Below are 21641 nucleotides of genomic sequence, written 5' to 3'. Positions count from 1 at the left end.
TAGCTTCCCTTCAATCACGTCACACCAGACCAGGAGGAAAGGGCATCAACTTCTTATCCAAAGAAGACCACCTCAATTTTTTTTTCCAATATATTCAATTGGTAGCCAAGATTTTGTACCAGAAACTGCAAAGGACTCATACCAAAAGTTTCCTGTAAGATTGAGCACTACCAACCACGGCTGACCATCACTTAGGTAATTATTATGACAAATCTTATGAAACTTGCCCAATTTTTTTCCTATAATGTACACAATCCTTCCTTGCCTTCTGTTTATATAACCTGAATATGTTAAAGGACAGCATTACTGTGTATGTATATACATTCATGAGACATCAAGAGCATTCACAGCATTGAAATTAGGATACTGATTTATGCTTGTGTCATGCTATCACTAAGGCATACAGCATGTGTGGTAGGGGCATAAATGCTGCAATGTCAATATTTGCTCTTCTGCGTCTGAATTTTTGTATTGGATTAATCCTTCAGTGCTGAATTTCAAGGCAACCTTGGATTGGTAACACAATATAGCTCAAACTGGCAAAACCCAAATTAAAAAAAAATACAGGCAAGCTATGAATAGAGTCGCCTGCTCAAAACAAGCAATATGATAAAGTAAAAAGGAATGGAAAAATTCAGCTTGTCATACGGTCGAGAATTCTACAGCATGGAAACAGCTCGTTCGGCCAAATTTGTCCATGCTGACCAAGGTAGTCCCCTTTGGCCCACATTCCTTTAAACATTTCCTATCCACGCACCTATCTAAAGGACTTAAATTTTACAATGACCTCCACCACCTCTAATTCCTCTGGCAGCTCCTTCCATTTACCCATCAGCCTCCGTGAGAAAATGATGCTCCTCAAGTCCTCATTCCCCTCTCACCTTCAATCTATGCCCTGAGTTTAGATTCATCTACCTTAGGTTTAAACAAAAATAATGACCTAATCTATACTTCTCCTTACTAGGAAGAAGAGTCCCAAGTTCACCAGCATCTCCTGATAAATTCAAGCCTGGTAACGCACTTGCAAATATTTTCTGCCTTTCCATCTTAATGCTATCTTTCCTCTTGTAGTGTGACTAGAACCAACCTCCAAGTTCTGGCTCACCAACAAAGAGATAATAAATACAAAAGAAAGACAATAAATAGTCAGTTAACATAGCATAAGAAAACACATGGTGTTAAAAATAGCACAGATGGCCCCTTTGTGGGGTCAGAGCAGTCCAAGATTAGTTAAAGAAGGGGAAGTTTAAGAGCCTGTTAGCCGTTGCAACATGACATTCCTGCTCCTGAACTCGATGCTTGATCATTGAAAGCAAATCTACCAAATGAGTTGTGGTGGAATAGTTATCGTGAAATACAATAGAATCATTCGAATGGTCATGAAACTTCTAAATAATACTTTTCAAGTTAAAAGGATCCAGATTTTTGATGGAGTGATGAAAGAATGACAATATTGTACATCTTTAAAAAATGACCGACTTAGCAGTTGCATTCTTACAGGCCTGTTACACTAATTTTTCCAAGTGGTAAGAGGTCACTATTGTCAGTAACACCTTATCAAAGTTTGGAGACCATTCCCTGAATGGTACACATTGCAGCTGGAGTGCATTAGTGGTGGAAGGAGTAAATCTAAGGGTGGTGAAAGTGTGGTTTGCTTCCTTTTGCACAATGCTGTAGGTCTTGAGTTTTATTCTTGATAGAGTCCACCAGAAATTACTCAACTTGTTGAAGGTGGGTTACTGGGGACCAGGGGTTCACTTCGCAGAAAATGACTAGCTTTGACTTACTCAAGCTATGGCTGATCTCATCATCGGCAAAGTGCCATCTTAAGAAACTGATGGTGAGAATTTAGCCATGGTAACCACTGGCAAGGGGGAATGAATAGACTCCCCTACTGAAGCATAAATGTGAATTGCCATTTAAAGCCCATCCTCAAATGGCATTCAGGACTGAGTGCATGCAGGAAAAAACAGATCAACTATCCAGATTTACTCCCCATAAAGACAGATTTCCAATACTTTCTTGACAACTTTTCACACAAGCCTTTTACAAACAATAACCGAGTCAAAACTTCTCAGCTGGCACCCCACATTACAATTACTCCCAACACGCCAAGTGGCACCAAAGTCACAAGCAATGTAAAAAGTCATTGTCAAGTTTATTGCTATTTGATTGTAACAGTACAACCTGACAAAAGTGTTCTCCAGTCCTCGGTGCAAACATGCTCACAACCAGACTTAACACATATAACATATAACTTAATACATATGCAGGACAAACATTTTATCTATACAAATAAATAATAGTTTTGTATCTATGAGAGTCTCAGATGGTTAGTGCAAGATGTTCCTTTGGTCATTCAGGGAAGAAGCTGTTCCTCAGCCTGGTGGTGCTCGCTCTGATACTCCTGTATCTCTTCCCCGACTGGAGTAGCTGAAAGATGCTGTGTAGGGGTGGAAAGGGTCCGTGATGATTTTTCATGCCCTCTTTAGACAACAATCCTGGTAGATCACATCAATGGTGGGGGGAGGGGGTGGTGGTGGAAGGGAGATGCCAGTGATCCCCTCTGTCATTGGATTGATCTCCGATCCATTTCTCAGATGGAAAAATTCAGGTCAGATAGTAATATTTCAGGTTGAAGAAACACCAACTCCAATTCTTTCAAAGATGCTGCTTGACCTTCAAGTGGTTCAAACGTAGAATATAGAACATCACAGTACAGGCATTTCAGAATGTGGATTTTTTGTTATGTACAAGTCATGAAATTTGGTGTTCTCATAAAGGAAACTGACATATTCTAACCATCTTCCTACATTACTATAAAATAATAAGTAACAGTATTAGTGCATAACAAGAAAGGCAGCGCCTTTGGTTCAGTGATTATTCAGGAATGTGATGGCAGCGGGGAAGAAGCTGTCCTTGAGCTGTTCAGTGCTCACCTTTAGGCTCCTGTTCCTTTTCCCAAATGGTAGCAAAGTGAGGAGGGCATGGCCTGGGTGGTGGGGGTCTTTGAGGATAGAGGCTGCTTTTTTAAGACACCACCTCTTAGATTTCTCGATGGAGTGAAGTCTGGAGCCTGTGATGTTGCAGTCTGAATTATCAACCCTCTGGGGTTTATTATTGTCCTAAGAGTTGGCGCCTCCATATCAGGCAGTAATACAACCAGCCAGAATGCTCTCCACGATACACCTGTAGAAGTTTATGAGAGTCTTCCATGACATACCGAACCGCCTCAGACAATTCACAAAGTATAGCCGCTTGCAAGTCTTCTTGTGATTGCATCAACACGCTCCAGGACAGATCCTCAGAGATGCGGACACCCAGGAATTTGAAGTTCTTGACCTTCTCCACTACTGAGCCCTCAACGTGGATTGGTCATATTCTTCTGACTTCCTCCTGAAATCCACAATCATTTCCTTGATTTTGCTGATGTTGAGGCCAAGATTGTCGTCATTACACTATTCAACAAGCTGATCTAGTTCCCTCCTGTATACTTCCTCATTGCCGTTTATGATTCAGCTGACAACTGTGGTGTCATCGACAAACTTGTAGATGGCATTGGAATTGTGCCTTGCCACACAGTCATGGGTGTATAACGAGTAGAGCAGTGGGCTAAGCCCGCATCCTTGGGGTATGCCACATTGATAATCAGTAAGGAGAAGATGTTGTTTCCAATCGAACTGACTGTGGTCTTCCAATGAGAAAGTCAAGGATCCAGTTGCAGAGTGGGATACAGAGGCCTTGATTGTGCAGCTTCTTGACCAGCACTGAGGAAATAACGTTATTGAAGGCCGAACTATAGTTTATGTAGAGCAGCCCTATGTATGAATTGCTGTTTTTGAGGTGATCCAGAGCTGAGAGCAATATTGCATCCGCTGTGGAGCAATTATGACGACAGGCAAATTGCAGAGGGTCCAGATCTTTACTTAGGTACGTGTTACTTCTGACCATCACCAGCATCTCAAAGCATTTCATCATACAAGTTAGTGCTACTGCGCAGCAGTCGTCGAGGCAGTTCACACTATTCTTCTTGGGTACCGGGATGATTGATACACTTTTGAAGTTGGTGGAAACCTGACTGCCACAATGAAAAGTTGAAAATATCCATGAACACTCCGGCTAGTTAGCTGGCACAGATTTTCAGTACTACCAGGTACGCCATCAGGGACTGATGCCTTGTCAGGGTTCACCCTCACGCCTGACGTCATCTTCAGACAGATATCACAGGGTCCTCAGCTTTTTCAAGGATTCTAGTAGGCACTGGTTGGTTCTTCTTCTCAAAGCAGGCATAGAAGGTAATCAGCTTATTGGGTAGTGAAGCATTGCAGCCATCTATAGTGTTCACCTTTGCTGTAATGGTCTACACTCCCTGCCATAGCTCTAGTTTACTCCAGAATTGCCACTTTGCTTTGTAGATGGCCTTCCGCAGGTTGCACCTGGACTTCCAAAGATCTCGTCCCCAGCTTTAAACACCCTTGTTCTTGCCCACAGCAGGTTGCAGATTCTCTGATTCATCCAGGGCTTCCAGGTGGGGAATACCCGGTATTTGTGCATGTGCACATTCATCCACGCAAGTCTTGAAGTCGGTGACATCTGTTGCATATTCTTTCAAGTCTATGGATGATGGATGAGTTCTTGAATATATTCCAGTCCACTGATTCAAAGCAGTCCTGCAATGCTCCTCTGCCCCTCTCTACCACACACCTTCACTGTCTTCAGTCTCTGTTTGTATGCCGGGAGTAGAAGTAGAGCCAGGTGATCAGACTTGTCAAAGTGTGGTCGTGTTATAGCTTGGTATGCTTTTTTCATGGTGGTGTAGCAGTGGTCGAGTGTGTTGGTTCCCATGATCTCGCATGTGATGTGTTGGTGATAGTTTGTTAGAGACTTCTTCAGGTGGCCCTGATTGAAGTCTCTCCCAATGATCAGGAAGGCATCTGGATGTGCTAGTTTATCCCTCCAGTGCCAGCCTGGTATTAGCCTGGGGCTGAATATACACTGCACCAGGATGATGGCAGTGAACTCCTTCAGCAGGCAAAATGGGTGACACTTGATCGCCGGACATTCCAGGTCAGGGGAGCAGGACTGTGCACCACAATGAATTGTGCCTCTGATGTTGTGCTGACCTAAATACAGGTAGTCTCTGACTTATGACTATAATGGGCACCAAAGGATTGGTTGTAACTCGGGTTTGGTTGTAAGTCAGGGAGCAGGGACCTTGGGCTGCCACCAGGAGCGGGGACCACTATATACAGTTCAGTACAAAATATGTACTTGCACAGTAATTTTAAAATTAAAAAAAAAAATGTTGGTCATTTGTGCGGGTGGATGTAACTCGCATAGGTCAGAAGTCGAGGACTACTTGTATTCCTACCAAAAGAATACTGAACCCTTCCTGCCTCGCAAACCTCTATTTTTCTTTTATCCATATGCCTATCTTACAGTCTCTTAAATGTCCCTAATGTTTCAGCCTCCACCACCATCCCTGTCAAAGCATTCCAGGCACCCACAATTCTTGTGTTAAAAAAAAAAACATACCCATGATGTCTCCCTAAACTTCCCTCCCATCACTTTGTAGAGATGTCCCCTGGTATTTGCTATTCCTGCCCTGGGAAAAAGGTGCTAGCTATACACCTCATTATAATCTTGTATAACTTTATTAAGTCTCCTCTCATCCTTCTTTGTTCCAGAGAGAAAAGTCCTAGCTCTGCTAACCTTGCCTCATAAGATATTTTCCAATCCAGGCAACATTCTAGTAAATGTCTGCACACTCTCCATAGTTCCTATAATGAGGTGACCAGAATAAACAATACTCTAAATATGATCTCACCAGAGATTTGTAGAGCTGTAACATGACCTCTCAACTTTTGAACTCAATCCCCCTATTAATGAAGCCCAACATCCCATAAGCCTTCTTTACTATCCTATCAACCTGTGGGGCAACCTTGAGAGATGTATTTATTTGGACTCCAAGGTCCCTCTGTTCCTCTACACTTCAGTATCTGACCATTAACCCTGTACTCAGCCTTCTGGCTTGAGGTTTCAAAATGCATCACCTCACACTTATCTGGATTGAACTCCATCTGCCACTTCTCCACCCAACTCTGCATCCTGTCTATATCTTATGACAACCCTTAGCATTCTTCACAACCCCTCCAACCTTTGTATCATCCTCAAACTTCACCTGGGTCATTTCTAAACATAATTGTTTGTTTTACTTCATATTTCCAGTATCCATGTATTTCATCAACACCCAATGGCAGTTCCTTTCAAATAACCTCATTTTTTTTGTTAGGCAACGAGTTCAGCCTCAATTCCCAGCTTTATATTTTCTGTTTGTTTTGGACTTAAGAATATTTTTTTCTCCACATGCAAGTTATCTGCACAGATTCCTATGCAATGGATGGTGTTGCAATAAATGTCCTGGTAGGCATATCATATTTGTGAACAATGTTGACCCAAGCTCTGATTCTCTCAATGTCAAGATTGGAGATCCTATCTTTCTAAACCACAAATGTTTCTTCTTGAGATATCAGTTCAAGCTCTGGTGCTATTAAAGACAATTCAAGTTGAGGATTTTGCACAGGCAGTACAATAATCATGATTAAAGAGCTTTAACTTCAAGAGTTTTTCTCCCTGGTTCCTAACATTGCAGATCTGAAGGCTTCAATCTCCATCAAAAGATTATGTGTCCACAGTCTCACATCAAGAAAACAATTCAATAGCTGTAAAGCTTCAGAACAAGTACATTCAAAGGATTAACTGAATACAACTTGGCATGCTTGTTGCAAATTTTCAATGCAAATTGTAACTGATCATGCTGTTAAAATATTGGTGCTCCTTCAAATCTCACTTTGAAAGCAGAGAAATAAGAGGTGATTGTCTGAACTCCAATACCACAAGAATGTTCCAGAGTTGCCATATTCCACAAAAACATATCTCTTAATATGGTATAAAAACAGATGTTACTTAACCTGAAATAGGAGTTCCTATCTCCAACCATACAAAAGGAGGGTGTGCACCCGCTGTCCTTACATCAAGCAATGAACAATATTGGCCTTTCTGCATGCAAATTGTTTCTGATATTATGACAATAGTTAAGGAAAACAAAAATGGCAATGCTGAAATCTTCGGTGCACAAAGAGAAGCTGGAGCGAGTCAGGAGGTCAGGCTGCATCTATGGAAAGACATGGTCAGTCAAAGTTTCAGGTCAGAACCCAGACTCAAGAAACATTGTCTAACCATTTCTACCCATGGATGTTTCCTGGCCCATTAGGGCAATGGTTTAATCAGTTATTGAGCCACTACAAGATGTCAAAAGATAACGGCAAGTTGAGAGACTGGTTCAAAACATAAATATAAGCACTTCAGGGGGAGAAAAAAATGGAACTGGCATTGGAAATAATAGTACAGGTTGTACCTCTATTATGCTCCATGGTCCGGCACTGTTTTTAGTACAAACTCCTTACAGCCAGCGCGGAATTCAAACCCCCGTCCTGATTGCTGGCGGTGTAAAGGCGTTGCACTAACCGCAATTGATTTGATTGGTGATATATTTGATCCTTTTAGCTCAGAAAATGGGTCTGATTGAGGCACCTACCGCATCTTTGACAACTATTTTCTGTGCATTTTCTATGGTCCAGCAATGGCCAGGTTCCAAAGTTACGGGATAAAAGAATTACAACCTGTAAAGCTTTTCAAAAGGCATCGAAAATGAACAAGCAGCAAGCTGCTGGAGGAAGTCAGCTGGTCAGGCACTATCCATGGTTAGAAATGATCAGTCAACATTTTGGGACAAAACCCTTTATGATTCTCTCCCAGCATCTGCAGCTTTTATGTTTCTCGACTGAAACTGAACAACCGATTTAGTTCAAGAGTTGACCACTGAAATCAATTCTGTGCAAATCCAGCTTGATCCTTGTAAAACACAAAAATCTTCAGACACCATTGAAGTCAAAACAAAATGCTGGAGAAACTCAGCAGGTCAAAATGTACAAGTGTACTTTATATAGCAATAATAAAGATACATGACCAACACTTCAGGCTAGTATCTTTCCCCTTTAGTTTTCATCCAATTTCTTTTAAAAAGCTTTCAATTTTTTAAACACAGACCAGCACTTTGGGCAATGTTTTATACACAGACAAGCGTTTCAGCAATGGTTTTCACGCGGATTAGCGCTTTGAGCAATGAGGGCTTTTTTTTCAATGCACAAAGCAGCTCTTCGGGCAATGAGGGTTTTTTTTTTAACACACAGACGGACCAGCGCTTCGGGCAGTGGGCTCGGCGCGGACCAGCGCTTCGGGCAGTGGGCTCGGCGCGGACCAGCGCTTCGGGCAGTGGGCTCGGCGCGGACCAGCGCTTCGGGCAGTGGGCTCGGCGCGGACCAGCGCTTCGGGCAGTGGGCTCGGCGCGGACCAGCGCTTCGGGCAGTGGGCTCGGCGCGGACCAGCGCTTCGGGCAGTGGGCTCGGCGCGGACCAGCGCTTCGGGCAGTGGGCTCGGCGCGGACCAGCGCTTCGGGCAGTGGGCTCGGCGCGGACCAGCGCTTCGGGCAGTGGGCTCGGCGCGGACCAGCGCTTCGGGCAGTGGGCTCGGCGCGGACCAGCGCTTCGGGCAGTGGGCTCGGCGCGGACCAGCGCTTCGGGCAGTGGGCTCGGCGCGGACCAGCGCTTCGGGCAGTGGGCTCGGCGCGGACCAGCGCTTCGGGCAGTGGGCTCGGCGCGGACCAGCGCTTCGGGCAGTGGGCTCGGCGCGGACCAGCGCTTCGGGCAGTGGGCTCGGCGCGGACCAGCGCTTCGGGCAGTGGGCTCGGCGCGGACCAGCGCTTCGGGCAGTGGGCTCGGCGCGGACCAGCGCTTCGGGCAGTGGGCTCGGCGCGGACCAGCGCTTCGGGCAGTGGGCTCGGCGCGGACCAGCGCTTCGGGCAGTGGGCTCGGCGCGGACCAGCGCTTCGGGCAGTGGGCTCGGCGCGGACCAGCGCTTCGGGCAGTGGGCTCGGCGCGGACCAGCGCTTCGGGCAGTGGGCTCGGCGCGGACCAGCGCTTCGGGCAGTGGTTTTTCCACAAAGCTGTGTTTCAGCCAATGGTTTTTACGTGGACCAGCTCGTCGGGCAATGGCTTTTAAATGGACCAGCGTTTCAGGCAATTATTTTTCCATGGACAAGCACTTTCCATGGATTTTACATGGAAAGGGCTTCGGGCAATGGTTGTAACTGGCTGTGACAACCCGCCTTCACAACAAGCACTGACTGCAGCTCTCCCCAGCTCCCGAGGTCCAGTGTTTCCCCCCCCCTTCCCCAGGGGGCAGGGCCCCTGGACGCCGAGGTGGGCCCGCGGGGCCTGCGGTGGGTGCGGCCGCCCGGCTCCCCCAACGGCCGCCCGGCGCTGAGTAACCGAGGGCCCGGCCTGGAAGCCGCGGCGCTCCGGTCGGAGGGACGCGGCCCCACCGACTCGCTCCCCCGGTTGCCCGAGCTCGCTCCGTCCTCACCAAGTGTCCCCCTTCTTGAGTGGCGTCTTCATCAAGGCCGCCGTGTCAGCGCGCTGCGTCTCCAGCTCAGCCACTCCGCCTTCCGCCATGTTCGGCACCGACCGGCCGGAGCATGCTGGGAGTCCGCCTCACAGCGCTCCGCCAACGAGCGGCCAGCGGCGGGCAAGAGAACACTTCAAAGCGCAGCCTCCCGCCCGCTTGGAGGACCCGAGATCCTCCCAATGTTCACTCGCAAGCTCACCTCGTTCTCTGGAGCCTTTCCCAGGAAAGGTTTGCATTTGTGAGGCGGCAGACACGTCCCTTCAGGTTGGTGTTCTAAAGTACAAAAGTATTGAGATGTATGGCATAAAGAATCTTTGATTTTTTTTCCTTCATATAGATATATATTTTATTGTGAATAAAGTTTACTTTTGGAATTAAATAGAACCATACAGCACAGAAAACAGGGCACTCGGCCCCTCTAGTCTGTGCTGAAACATCATTCCGCTAGTCCCACTGACCTTCTTTCTTTGCGATGGGGAAGGCGTCCAGTCTAAAGATGTTTTGCCACCAGCGTTTTCAGATTTCACATTTATTGTCAGAGTTCCTACGTTCAACCCCGAGCTTCTTTTTTTCCTGCAGGCGAGGCCGAATTAACCTCTTATTTGGGGGTGTAAAACCACTGTACACCATGTAAACCAACTGGCTGTGCAATACAGAGAGAAAAAAACCCAATAAAGTACGAAAGAAAGTCCTTAAATGAGTCCCTGGTTGAGTTTGTTGGCGTGGCGTCTGATGGTGGAGGTGGAGCAGCTGTTCCTGAACCTGGGGGGGCGAGTCATGTGGCACCGAGACCTCTTTCCTGATGGCAGCAGCAAAAACAGAGCGTGTGCTGGGTGGTGGGGGTCCCTGATGCTCTCTGACGGCAGCGTTCCCCGGAGATGTTCTCGACGTTGGGGAGGGTTTTGTCTGTGATGTCATGGGACTTGTCTGCTACCTTTTGCAGGGCCTTACGCTCAGAGATATTGATGTCCCCGTGATACAGCCAGCCAGCACACTTTCCACCACACGTCTGTAGAAATTTGCCAGGGCTTCTGATGTCAAGGCAAACCTCCGCAAACTCCTGAGGAAGTAGAGGTGCTGATGTGCTTCTGTGTTGTGCCCAGGAAAGATCCTCTGAGATAGTGACTCCCAAGCACTTAAATTTGTTCACCCCTCTTCACTGGATCTGATTTCCCCTTCCTGAAGTCAACAATCAGCTCCTTAGTTTTGGTGACATTGAGTACGAGGCTGTTGTTGGTGCACCATTTGGCCAAGTTTTCAATCTCCCTCCTGTATGCTGACTCATTGCATCTTTTTATACAACCCATTACTGTGATATCTTCAGTGATGGTGTTGTCATCATACCAGGCCACACATTCATAGTTGAATACCCAGTAGAGCAAGGGGTTAGGAACTTGATTGTTTTACAATCAATGATGCAATTCCTTAAAAGTAATCGATCCTTCCTTTGCTCTATACAAACTGATCTCTCTCTGTAATGCTGAGCTTCTGTACTCTGGTACAATGTACACTTTCCTATGCTCTAATCTCCGCACGGGCTTCGAATGGCCTGTTAATGAAGCAGTGGTAGTTTTATTTAACATCTCACAGCCGTGGGGTCTGCTCCCAAGATGGTGGTGCCTATGATCAGCAATAGCCACAAGGGGTTGCTGACTCTAGGGGAGCAGACGACTGTTGCAGGGCACCAGAAATCGGGGAGACTATCCCCTGTCTGAGAAGGAGAGGCAGAGGAGACGGTGATCATGGAGGCAGACCAGTGAGAGGGGTCTGCGGCTGAAAGACCAACACTGCTGGCAACTTGAGGCGAGGAATCCACAGAGGGCTGGTGGGTTGCTGGAGACTGCTGTTGGGGGATGCACAAAGGGCTGCGGATGGTGGAGACTGGCTGAACCAGGTATCAGAACCATGATGCGAGGGGATGCCGAAGATGCTTAGGGGTTCCTGACCATGTTGGAGGTTCAGACCTCTCTTTTGCTTCTCTAACTGATGTACGAGATGTCCAACAGGACTGCCTGCAAAAAAAAAGTCATCACTGAGCGAAAGATGAAAGTCTGGAGATGCTGTAATTGTAGTAAAAGCACAGAAATGCAGGAGGAACTCAACCGGACTAGCAGCCGGAAATCAGCCGGATTCGCAGAGTCCATCAGAGATAAAGATGTATTACTGACATTTGAGGCCTGAGCCCTTCTTCAAGGTTAGAATTTTATGTGGCAAAAAGCATGCATCAAATGTGTCAGGAACTTCAAACGGCTTGATGACTTTGTTCCCGATACAAGATCATCAGATCAGCCAAGGGAGAAAATTGATGGCAGTGAAATTGCATAGAGAAGAATTGTTGAATTAAGGTCTGCAGCAACTAGCAATAAAATGATTGTCAAACGTTTTTCGACTTAATGAAGAAGCAATGGAAATATTCATCAAGATCAGATAAAGCTGTTCCAAAGTGGACAACCAAAGAAAATTAACTGTTACTAGGAGCTTTACCAGACAAAAATAAGGAGAAATTAAAACGTGTGTAATAGCCTTTAGGTCAGTTCTTTTTTTCCACTCACATACCACCTTAAGTAATCCCTTTCTATCTACGGAGCACCTATGGCATAGTATCTACTGTTTTAGGTGATGCCGTTACTGTGAAGTGGGTGAAGCAGCTGCAGTTTTATCTTTAGATGACAAAGCAATGATCTTTTTTGGGGGAACAGGTAGCTAGGAATTGGATAATATACAGATTGTATCCACCTTCAGGTAGAGGTTGAACCATACTTGCTGCTTTAGAAAAGATAACATGCTAGATGTTTTGAAGAGAAGGTAATGTCTCAGCCAATATGGCAAATATAAAAAGAGGAGCCTTAATTTGGATAGCATATTTCTCCTTCGTTATAACAACTGTACTTAAAAAGGGCATTCACCGTGATGGGTGCCACAATTAGCGTAGAGAGTGGCACGGTTAGCATAGCGGTTGGTACAACACTATTACAGCACCAGTGAGTCAGGCTCGAATCCCCCACTGTCGGTAAGGTGTTTGTTCATTCTCCCAATGTCTGCATGGATTTCCTCCAGGTGTTCTGGTTTCTTTCCACCCTTCAAAAACATATGGGGATGGTTTTAGGTTAATTGTGGCATTTGGGTGGGATAGACTCATGGGCCGGAAGGATCAGATATCATGCTGTATGGCTGAATCTAAAAAAGAACTTAAAATCTGAAACATTGGATGCACTCAGGTCATATAAGGTGCTATTGAAATTGTGTGCTCAGCAGTGCCACCAGCAGCAATGAAGAAGAACTGCAGCACTAAAGGTTGCAAGCAAACGTGGACGAAACAAAAGAGTTGGAGAAACTCAGCAGGTCATGCAGCATCTCGAGGAAGTAAAGGGTAACTTCGTCAAGGTATAAGCACAAAGCAGGCAGGTGTCTGAATAAAAAGATTGGGGGGGGTCAAGAGAGGAGGGAGGAAGACGCAGGCTAACAGGTGGATGTGGATGGGAGGGTGGAAGAGAAAAAAGCTGGGAAGTGATGGGGACGGGTAGTTATTTGAATGGAGAGGGAAGGGGGTGTGTGAATCTTGTGGAAAGGAGACAGAGGGATAGGGAAAGAGAGACTCGGGGAAAGGGTTTAACAGAAACTGCTGATGTGAATGCCATCTGGTCAGAGAACGCCCAAATGGAATATTAGGTGTTGTTCCTCGGATTTGCAGTAGTCTCAGTTTGGCAGTGCATGAGGCCATGGGGAGGCGTGTCAGTGTGGGAATCAAAACGATTGACCACTGGGAAGTCTCTGTATTGCAATGGTCAGAACGAAAGTGCTCAATGAAACAATCTCCCGGTCTGCGTCCAGTCTCCCCGATGTAGAGGAGGCCACAACAAAGCACTAAATACAGCAGACGACCCCTGCAGATTCACAAGTGTTGCTTCACAGGAATCGGGATTGGTGAGAAGAGTGGAGTGGATGAGGGAATTCCACAAGCAGATGTGTCTCCGTTGTTTATTTACTATCCAACAATAAATTTCTCAATGCTCCAAATCTAATTCGACACAATTGACTACACTGATATGATACTTCTCACACTTTTACACTCATTACATTTGACAATAGTTGCACAGTTTTAACAACTCAGCTACCTTCGTGTTCCACAGGATATTTTGTCATTTTTTGCCTGCTTGCATTTACAATTTAATCATGTCCTGAAAGGTAGCTCAAGGACTTCTGATTACAAGCCAAAATAAAGCATTCCAAGTGTGCATGGATTGCTGGAGATATCCGATTTACTAATGTGTCTATTTTTCTTTGTCACCTTCCAAGGATATTTATGGATGCAATAGTGTAGCTTCTTAGGCTCTAAAGGTTGTCATAGCCGAAGGGTGATCTTGGGGACGAGCTCCCACTGCTACACAAATGCTCTTCATGGCATGCATCTCAAACATTCTCTAACAAACAATTCCCATTCCTGGCCTTCACATGTGGCAGAGTTCTTATGCCCGATGGAGCTGTTCTCACTGACAGGAAAAGGGGCAAAGACGGGCCACTGGTGCCTTGAACCAGTTGCTCTGGACAGATGGGGCTCGTTAACTATGGATGGTAACTCATCGAGGAGAGGGAAAACCCAGATTTCAAACCTTTGCTGCCTTGTGGCTCTACCCGCTCATCAGAAAGGCTTTGGGAGTAAACCCCGAGGTAAAAATTCGGGGGTGGAGTACCCAGCACCAGCATGGCAACTCCTGCCATGCTGCCGGCACCAAAATGTATCGACTTTCATTGTTCCATTGGAGCTGTCATTAGCATGGAGGGGGGTGTGGTCCCACTATCTTCTCTGCCCTGGCTTGCGCCCTGGAGGGGGCACTCCAGCTTCACTTTAGGCGTGGTACCCATGGTCGACCACAATCAATGGAGGCCACAAAGTGTAGCTTCAAAGGGGAAACAATAAAATACTTCGGGAATCAGCTTGAAAGAATAGGAAGAGAGAGAGGCAAAGTTTTGGGGGACAATAAGAGAACAGATTACCTGGCCTCATATCCTTCATACAATTTTGTTGTTATTTAACATTGGTATCTCATTGGCGGAGACGTCGCCGTGACTGCAGCGACTGATCAGTCACGGCGACTCAGGCGACTCGGGAGACCAAAAAATGGCTTGCGCTCTCACCAAAGCGACGCCAGGGCAACATCCGAGACGCCTCCGCAGCGTCTCCAGACAAGGTGACAACCATATTACCTGGCAGTTGCTTCGACGTCTCTGCGACTGGGGATATGTCTACACGACGTCGCCGCAATGTCACCACAATGTCTCCTCAGTCTCCTTGGTCTCCAGCAGGTCGCAGAGACGTCTCCCCAGTCGCGGACAAAATTAGTCTCCGCAACATCTCCATCAGTTGCAGCGACGTCGCGGAGACTAATTTTGTCCATGACTGGGGAGATGTCTCCGCGACCTGCTGGAGACTGGAAAAAGTCTCCAAAAAAATTGAGCATGTTTGAATTTCCTAAGACTCCCTAGCCTCCAGGAGACGTCGCGGAGACGTTTCTGCAACCAGCGGAGAATCGAGTCGCCACCAGGTCGCCACCTAGTCACCAGGCCAATGAGATAGGCCCTTTAATGTCAAATATCTAGGTTCAAGGCTTGTTTTATTGTCATGTAGTAATACATTAAAAATGTAACATACATTATATACTTTATTTTTTGCTTGCTGTAAGGCATACAAAGAGTCGCCATGATCCCATTGCTTCTTACTGTATGAGAGAAAGAAAAGCAAAAGAGAGTCCCTTCAGTGTTACTGAGTGCTGGTGGATTCGCCTCCAGCGCTTCTGCAGCTGCACAGACTCCTACTCAATCCATCGGCCACCCAAACTCCAGATACAAAACACCGATACGATCAGGAGGCCCTCAGCGCCTGAAGCCCTTCGGGAGCCCTTCTTGCCCTCAACACCCTCTCCGATACATGGTTCCCATGAGCCACCCTCCAGCAGCCCCAACCTGTGCGGGACCCCCGACTGAAATCACCCACAGCCTAGTAGGTCCTTCAGCTGCCAAGCCCTTTGCTGCTGCCATGGTCACTGTCCTGTCAGGTCTTCTCCTCTGCTTCTCTTTCTCAACAGGGGAGGGGCCTATTACCACTGACTTAAATTTGCATCCCACTCCATCAAGCTACCCATCACAGGTCACCTGGTTCCCAGTTTAATTATTCCTCAATTTTAGCTTTTTAAACTTTGTGTCCTTATCCTTCCACAGTCTTGCCCTTTCTCTGTAACTGTATCTAGCTAAAGTGTGGATAATGAACCTCATCTAGACAACATTTTACAGGAGTACAATTCAGAGTGTAATTTCTGGCTACATTATTGGGTGGTACAGCAGCTGCAAGGCATTGGACTGGAAATCAATACGGATGATCATCAAAACAGCCGAGAAGATAACTGGGGTCTTCCTTTCCTCTACTGACGACTGGGAGTGTTGCTTAAAGAGGGGTCAAAGAATTATTGAGGATCCCCACTATTCATTACAGTATCTTTGACCCATGTCAAAGATGCGAGCATCAAAATCAGAACTGCCCAGTGGGGAACTGCTTCTTCCCGCAGGCTGTGAGATTGGTATCCTGTAACCTTGGACCTCTTAATGAAATAGAGTAAGTTATTCCAGATATTCCAGAAGGGCGGCACGGTAAGCGTAGTGGTTAGCACAACGCTGTCACAGCGCCAGCAACCGTTGTTCAAACCTGGCAGTCTCTGTAAGTCGTTTGCACGTTCTTCCCATGTCTGCATGGGTTTCCTCTGGGTGCTCCATTTTCCACCCACTCTTCAAAACTGTTCCAAATGTACTGGGGGTTGTAGGTGAATTGGCTCTAATTGGGCAGCACGGTCTTGAGCTGGAAGGGCCTGTGACTGTGCTGTATGTCTAAATTTAAACATTTATAAAATGTATTTTATTTATATTTCTATGAATACTTATGATTTTTATTTGATGTGCCGTGTGAGAACTGTTATGTGTATGAGCATGCACTGTGGTCAGGAGGAACACTAGTTTGTCTGGTTGTATATGTACAGTCATAAACTTGAACATGACATTACACCGAATTCTGGTCTCTTGACTATCCCCAAATTTAGCCATTTAGTAACGTCTTCATCCACCAATCCCTCAACTCCAAAATTTCCTCTCTCAACTGCTCCAAGCCTGTCAATCTCTTTCCAACTTTTGGATGCTGTGCAAAATGTAACTCCCCGAATAAGGTTTTGATCGCCTCGTGTTGCTGCACATCAATTTTCTGTTGAACTCCTGCAAGGACCTGGGGTGTTTTGCTCCATTTAAAGTTCTTCCATAAATGGCCAAATACCCTTCTCTGTTCTATCAAGCCCAGAAACTGGACCTTTGGCCCATCAAGACTGTGCTGACCATCAAGCACCCATCTTCACTAATCTTCCATTCATCTCTGTTTTTTTTAATTCCCTACCCCCATTTTCTTTCCCCATACTCTACTACTTACCAACATATTAGGGGCAGTTTACAATGCCAGTGAACCTATGAAGACACATGTCCTTGAGATGTTTGAAGGAAATGGCAGCATGGTTAGCGTAGTGGTTAGCAGAATGCTATTACAGCACTGGGTTCAAATCCATCGCTGTCTGGAACAAGTTTGCTTGTTCTCCCCTTAACTGTGTGGGTTTTCCTTGGAGGCTGCAGTTTCCTCCCACGTTCCAAAGACGTAGATTAATTAGTCACATTTGGGTAGCGTGGGCCTGAAGGGTCTGTTTCCCTCTATCCCTAAATTAACTAGAAACCAGAGCACCTGGAGAACATCCAGGAGGATGAATTTACAAACTCTACACAAACAGCATCCGAGGCCAAGACTGAATCCAGGTGTTGTGGGGATCCACAAGCTACACCCTCAAGTCATTTCATGATTCTTCTTCATGAGAATTCTAATCCTATTTGATCTTTCTCACCAATCCCTACACTCATTGCACCGGGCCATTTTACTCTTTGCCTTGTGTTTGTGCTGTTCTGTAATCCCTCAGTACCGCGACACAACCTTTCCTGCTTTCACATGACTTCCCCGTTGTCCATGTTGTATTCCTTTTCCAAACCCCTTCTATCCTTACTCCCTGCTAACAATTCCACTTGTTGTTGAGTGCTTAGAATTGGAAATGAGCACCTCTGCTTTATTATGTGAGTTTATTAAATTTAAAAACTATATTCCTGAAGAAATGTATTAAAAACGCTTCAGTGCCAAAAAATCCATTCTGCCCCAATGCAAATGAGCTGATCTGCAGTTTGACATTATAATTGGAGGATGTGTACAATCTTTTAACAAAATTTTCAGCAAGACGAGTGATATTTGCATTGCAAATGAATGCAGTCAGATTTCATTTGTATTTACAAATGAACTTAATTGTAATTGCAATATCTTGAAGTTGGAATTGGATGGGGCTTCCTTCACAATTAGAGTTTTATTAAATGTACTGATTGGTGCTGAGGCACAGGTGAAGCCCTTTGCAATCAAATTTACCTGTAATATTGAAATGTCTTCCCAAATGCATTGAGGTGGAGCATATATATTCGATATATGTTCATAGTATTAATGAGTTGTTTGGAAGATGGCACATTTAAAGACTCCTATCTAATCCAACCCAAGCCCAGATCCAAACCTCTGACACAATGAGAAAGCCTTCAGCACCCGACGGCCTTCGGGAGCCCCACTTGCCATCAGCACCATCTCGAATCCCGGCTCCGATACCTGTTTCCCATGAGCCCACCTCCAGCAGCTCACAGTACGTGCTGGTCCCCTAACCGCAAGTCACCTGCAGCCTATGTGGGTACCTCAGCCGCTGAGCCCCTCGCTGGTCAATCGCTGTGGTCACCTTCCCTGTAGTGTCATTGCCTCTGCTTCTCTTTCTCATCGGGGGGGGGGGTGTTCTCCCCGTTTCTCATGCCCTGCGTCGGCCTGCTGTTCCCTGGTGTCTGCAATCCCTCATGGCTATTGCCGAGCACAGGTGCTGCCATCTTGGGCATGGATGCTGCGGTTGCAGGATTTTTCTTACCAACGCCATTTGCTCCTTTAACAGGCTGCTTAAAGCCTGTACAGAGCCACTGACAGTTTAAACCCCTAGGAGCACCACTGTGTCTCCACTCTCCTGGGTCCACATCAGTGACAGCCCTGCTGTGACAGAAGCACCGGCAGCGCCGCCATTTTCCATAGTTGGGAAGCAAGTGGTGTTGAACAAGAAAGTCTGCAGAGTTGAGTGCAGTGCACAAAAATGTTAAATTTTTAAATTTAAATTAAAAAAAAATTTCAACGTATAGCACAGAAACAGGCCATTTTGGCCCACAAGTCCATGCAGCCCAGTTTACACACAATTAACCTACACCCCCAGTACGTTTTGAACGGTGGGAGGAAACCAGAGCCCCCGGGGAAAACCCACACAGACGTGGGGAGAACATACAAACTCCTTATAGACAGCGCGGGAAACATGCTGAAGAAACTCAGCAAGTCATGTAGCATCATTGGAAGTAAAGGGTAACCTAAGTTTCGATCAGGTATGAAGAAGGGCCCAGGCCCGAAACACTGTTTACCCTTTACTTCCTATGGACGATGTGTGACCTGCTCAGTTTCTCTAGCAGGTTTGTGTATTGCACAGGAAACAGATAGTTATTTTCACTCTTAGAGGTGGGCAGGAGAAGCAGTTGCTCACCAGCAGTATTTTTTTGTATGAATATTTGTCTTGCATATTCATTGTTGGTCTGTATGTGTGTCTGTGTGTTTTGCACCGAGGACTAGAGAATGCTGTTTCGTCGGGATGTATTTGTACAATCAGATGACAATAAACTTGACTTGAACCTTACATTAATTTCACTTTGAGAATTGGCTCTGCTCCAACATTTGATAGCAACTTATAGCATAAATGATATTTTGAAGACTGAAGCTGTAAATTACCCCACCAGATATATATTTGATAACCAGCAACATTCTTCCATAAATTCAGCACGCCTTTTCTAAAACCACCAACAAGAATATAAAAAAAGTCATCTCAATTCATTGAAGCTCATCTGATAGGTTGACCAATGTAAGGAGACAGTTGGTCAATGGTGCTGGACAGGGATGCAGAAGGATGTCTGGATGTAGAAGCAGCAAACCTTTTCACAGTGGCTAACATGCCACTAGCCGGATGGAGCAAATATTCTGCCTCTGAGTCTCAGCCTGAGATCTCTGGTAGAGTACATAACTGTGCCTGAGCCCTTCATCAGGCCCACTAACCTGCACTGCCAAAATACATCCATGTGACTAATTAACCTACAATGCCCCATACATTTTGAAGGTTGGGAGGAAACCAGAACACCTGGAGGATACTCAAGCAAGCACAGGGAGAATGTGAAATCTTCTTACAGACAGCGCTGGATTTGTACCCCAGTCGCTGGTGCAATAATAGTGTTGCACTAACTGCTATACTGACCCTGCCACCCTATTATATCTGATAGTTTTGAATTCCTTCAACATTGGTTAAAAATTAAAATTGTCATTCCCATGGTGACCCAATGAGTAACTGCACCCACGCAGTTATCTCACCGCATCGTCTTATCTGGCCTGATTCAAGCCTGATGTCACCTTCAAGGGCGGAAGTCAAGCAGTCCATTCCTGCCACCTTCTATCTTTCATTTTAAGGTAGCCCTCAAAAGTACTCCCCTTGGGAATCAACTTGGAAATTATTTGCAAATGAAGGCCATACACTGAATGTGTCAAATTATTATTTCAACAATATTTGTATCTGTCTTGGGTAAACTTATACCTCTCATTTTGTTCATTTTAGATTGGTCACAGTGTTTTAGCTACCGAAAGAAAATAGACACACACACCGAGAGCAGTTCAGTTTATACAAATGTTTATTACTAATTCAAAAGCTGATTTCACACTACAATATGCAAGCCCTTCCCAACTATACTTATCAACGCTTGGACTGGTCCCAACTGCCGAAGCGAGGCAACAACTGCACACTTGTAGTAGGTTGTCAGGGCGCTGGTAGCAGCTTCTCCACCTCCCCCGACCGGGACGTTGCTCGGACTCTGGCTGTTCTTCCTTCTTGACAAGGGGTGTTCCCACCCCTCGGAGAGTCTAAACTTCAGCAGCAGGACCACAGACTTTTATACCCCAAAAACAATTAATCATGCACCCACTCCCTCTAACATTTGTCAGTCAAAATCAAAGCTGAGCATACTATTCTACAATTTAGAAGATTAATTATTATGGAGCAGGATGCTATGATATCCTGGTTTATCTCGTAGATACAAGGACTCATTAAAACTTCTTGAGCAAGACAGGTTGTGACCAATACGTCAATTTCAGAGTGTCGTATTTGACAACTGCTTTCCCTGGGCCTCACGGTGGAATTCCATTTCAAAGTGTATCTTCAGATAAGTCCCCATGGCTGAGTTTAATTACATCTGCTAGTTCTGAAAGTAAGGTGACCTGCGTGTGGACCCAGTGTCGTCAGTTCCACATAAGCAAAAAGCATCTGAGTACATGGTTTTAATCCTCCATTACAGTATCCAAGGTGTATAAACCCCACCCTGTCTATTTCAAGTATTTGAAAACAGGTTCAATAGTTGATGGATGATCAATTAACCAAAAGACTGAAATACTGTAGCTGAAGGCTTTTATTAGCTAGAGATGGACAGTATCTCTTGAGTTGTTGGCTCGGGTTCAAACGGGGCAGGGTTATGGCATGACAGCCTGTATGGGGAATAAAGGGAAGGAGTCACGAGCCGGCCAGTGAGAGCAGGGTCAACATATAGGTCAAAGGTATTTACAAATGCAAGTAGTTTCACCACATTAATGTCCCTGAAGACATGGTTACATTGCTTCCATGATAAAAAGGACAGTGTGACTTGAAATAGAAGTGAAAGCCATCTATTCTATTGGGGTGATGTGGTTGGCATAGCGGTTAGCGTAACGCCTTTACAGCACCAATGGTCTGGACTGGGATTCGAATCCCATGCTATCTGTAAGGAGTTTGTATGTTCTCCCCATGTCTGCACGGTTTACCCCGGGGACTCCGGTTTCCACCCACTGCTCGAAACATACCGGGGGGGGCGGGCTGTAGGTTAATTGGGTGTAAATTGGATGGCACAGACTTGTGGGTCAAAAT

At 45.7% G+C, this 21641-nt stretch overlaps 2 protein-coding genes across 25 annotated transcripts in view; one reads left to right on the top strand and one right to left on the bottom strand.

Annotated features, from left to right (window-relative positions):
- LOC138746185 (ubiquitin carboxyl-terminal hydrolase 15-like) overlaps positions 1-10386 on the bottom strand; it is a 103727-nt gene extending 93341 nt beyond the window's left edge. For 11 of the 21 annotated variants that reach the window (XR_011346750.1, XR_011346752.1, XR_011346751.1 and 8 more), the window contains exons 1-2: positions 9984-10386; positions 9484-9798 (exon numbers count right to left, since the gene is read on the bottom strand). Coding sequence is in view for 13 of the 21 variants with exons in the window: in XM_069904186.1 (XP_069760287.1) it covers positions 9484-9572 (89 nt within the window). In the remaining 8 variants the exon portion in view is untranslated. Of the gene's footprint in view, positions 1-9483; positions 9799-9983 lie in introns of those variants that run through there. The other 10 variants (XM_069904172.1, XM_069904174.1, XM_069904177.1 and 7 more) reach the window with 8 other exon arrangements.
- Positions 9698-21641, top strand: part of LOC138746189 (chemokine-like protein TAFA-2) — a 266704-nt gene continuing 254760 nt past the window's right edge. For all 4 annotated transcript variants that reach the window (XR_011346783.1, XR_011346780.1, XR_011346789.1 and 1 more), the window contains exon 1: positions 9698-9789. The gene's annotated coding sequence lies outside the window, so the exon portion shown is untranslated. The remainder of the gene's footprint in view (positions 9790-21641) is intronic.

This window comes from Narcine bancroftii, chromosome 11, assembly GCF_036971445.1.
Source record: "Narcine bancroftii isolate sNarBan1 chromosome 11, sNarBan1.hap1, whole genome shotgun sequence".
Taxonomy (NCBI): Eukaryota; Metazoa; Chordata; class Chondrichthyes; order Torpediniformes; family Narcinidae; genus Narcine; species Narcine bancroftii.
The sequence above is the reverse complement of the archived record's forward strand: the minus strand, read 5'-3'. Positions and strand labels throughout refer to the sequence as shown.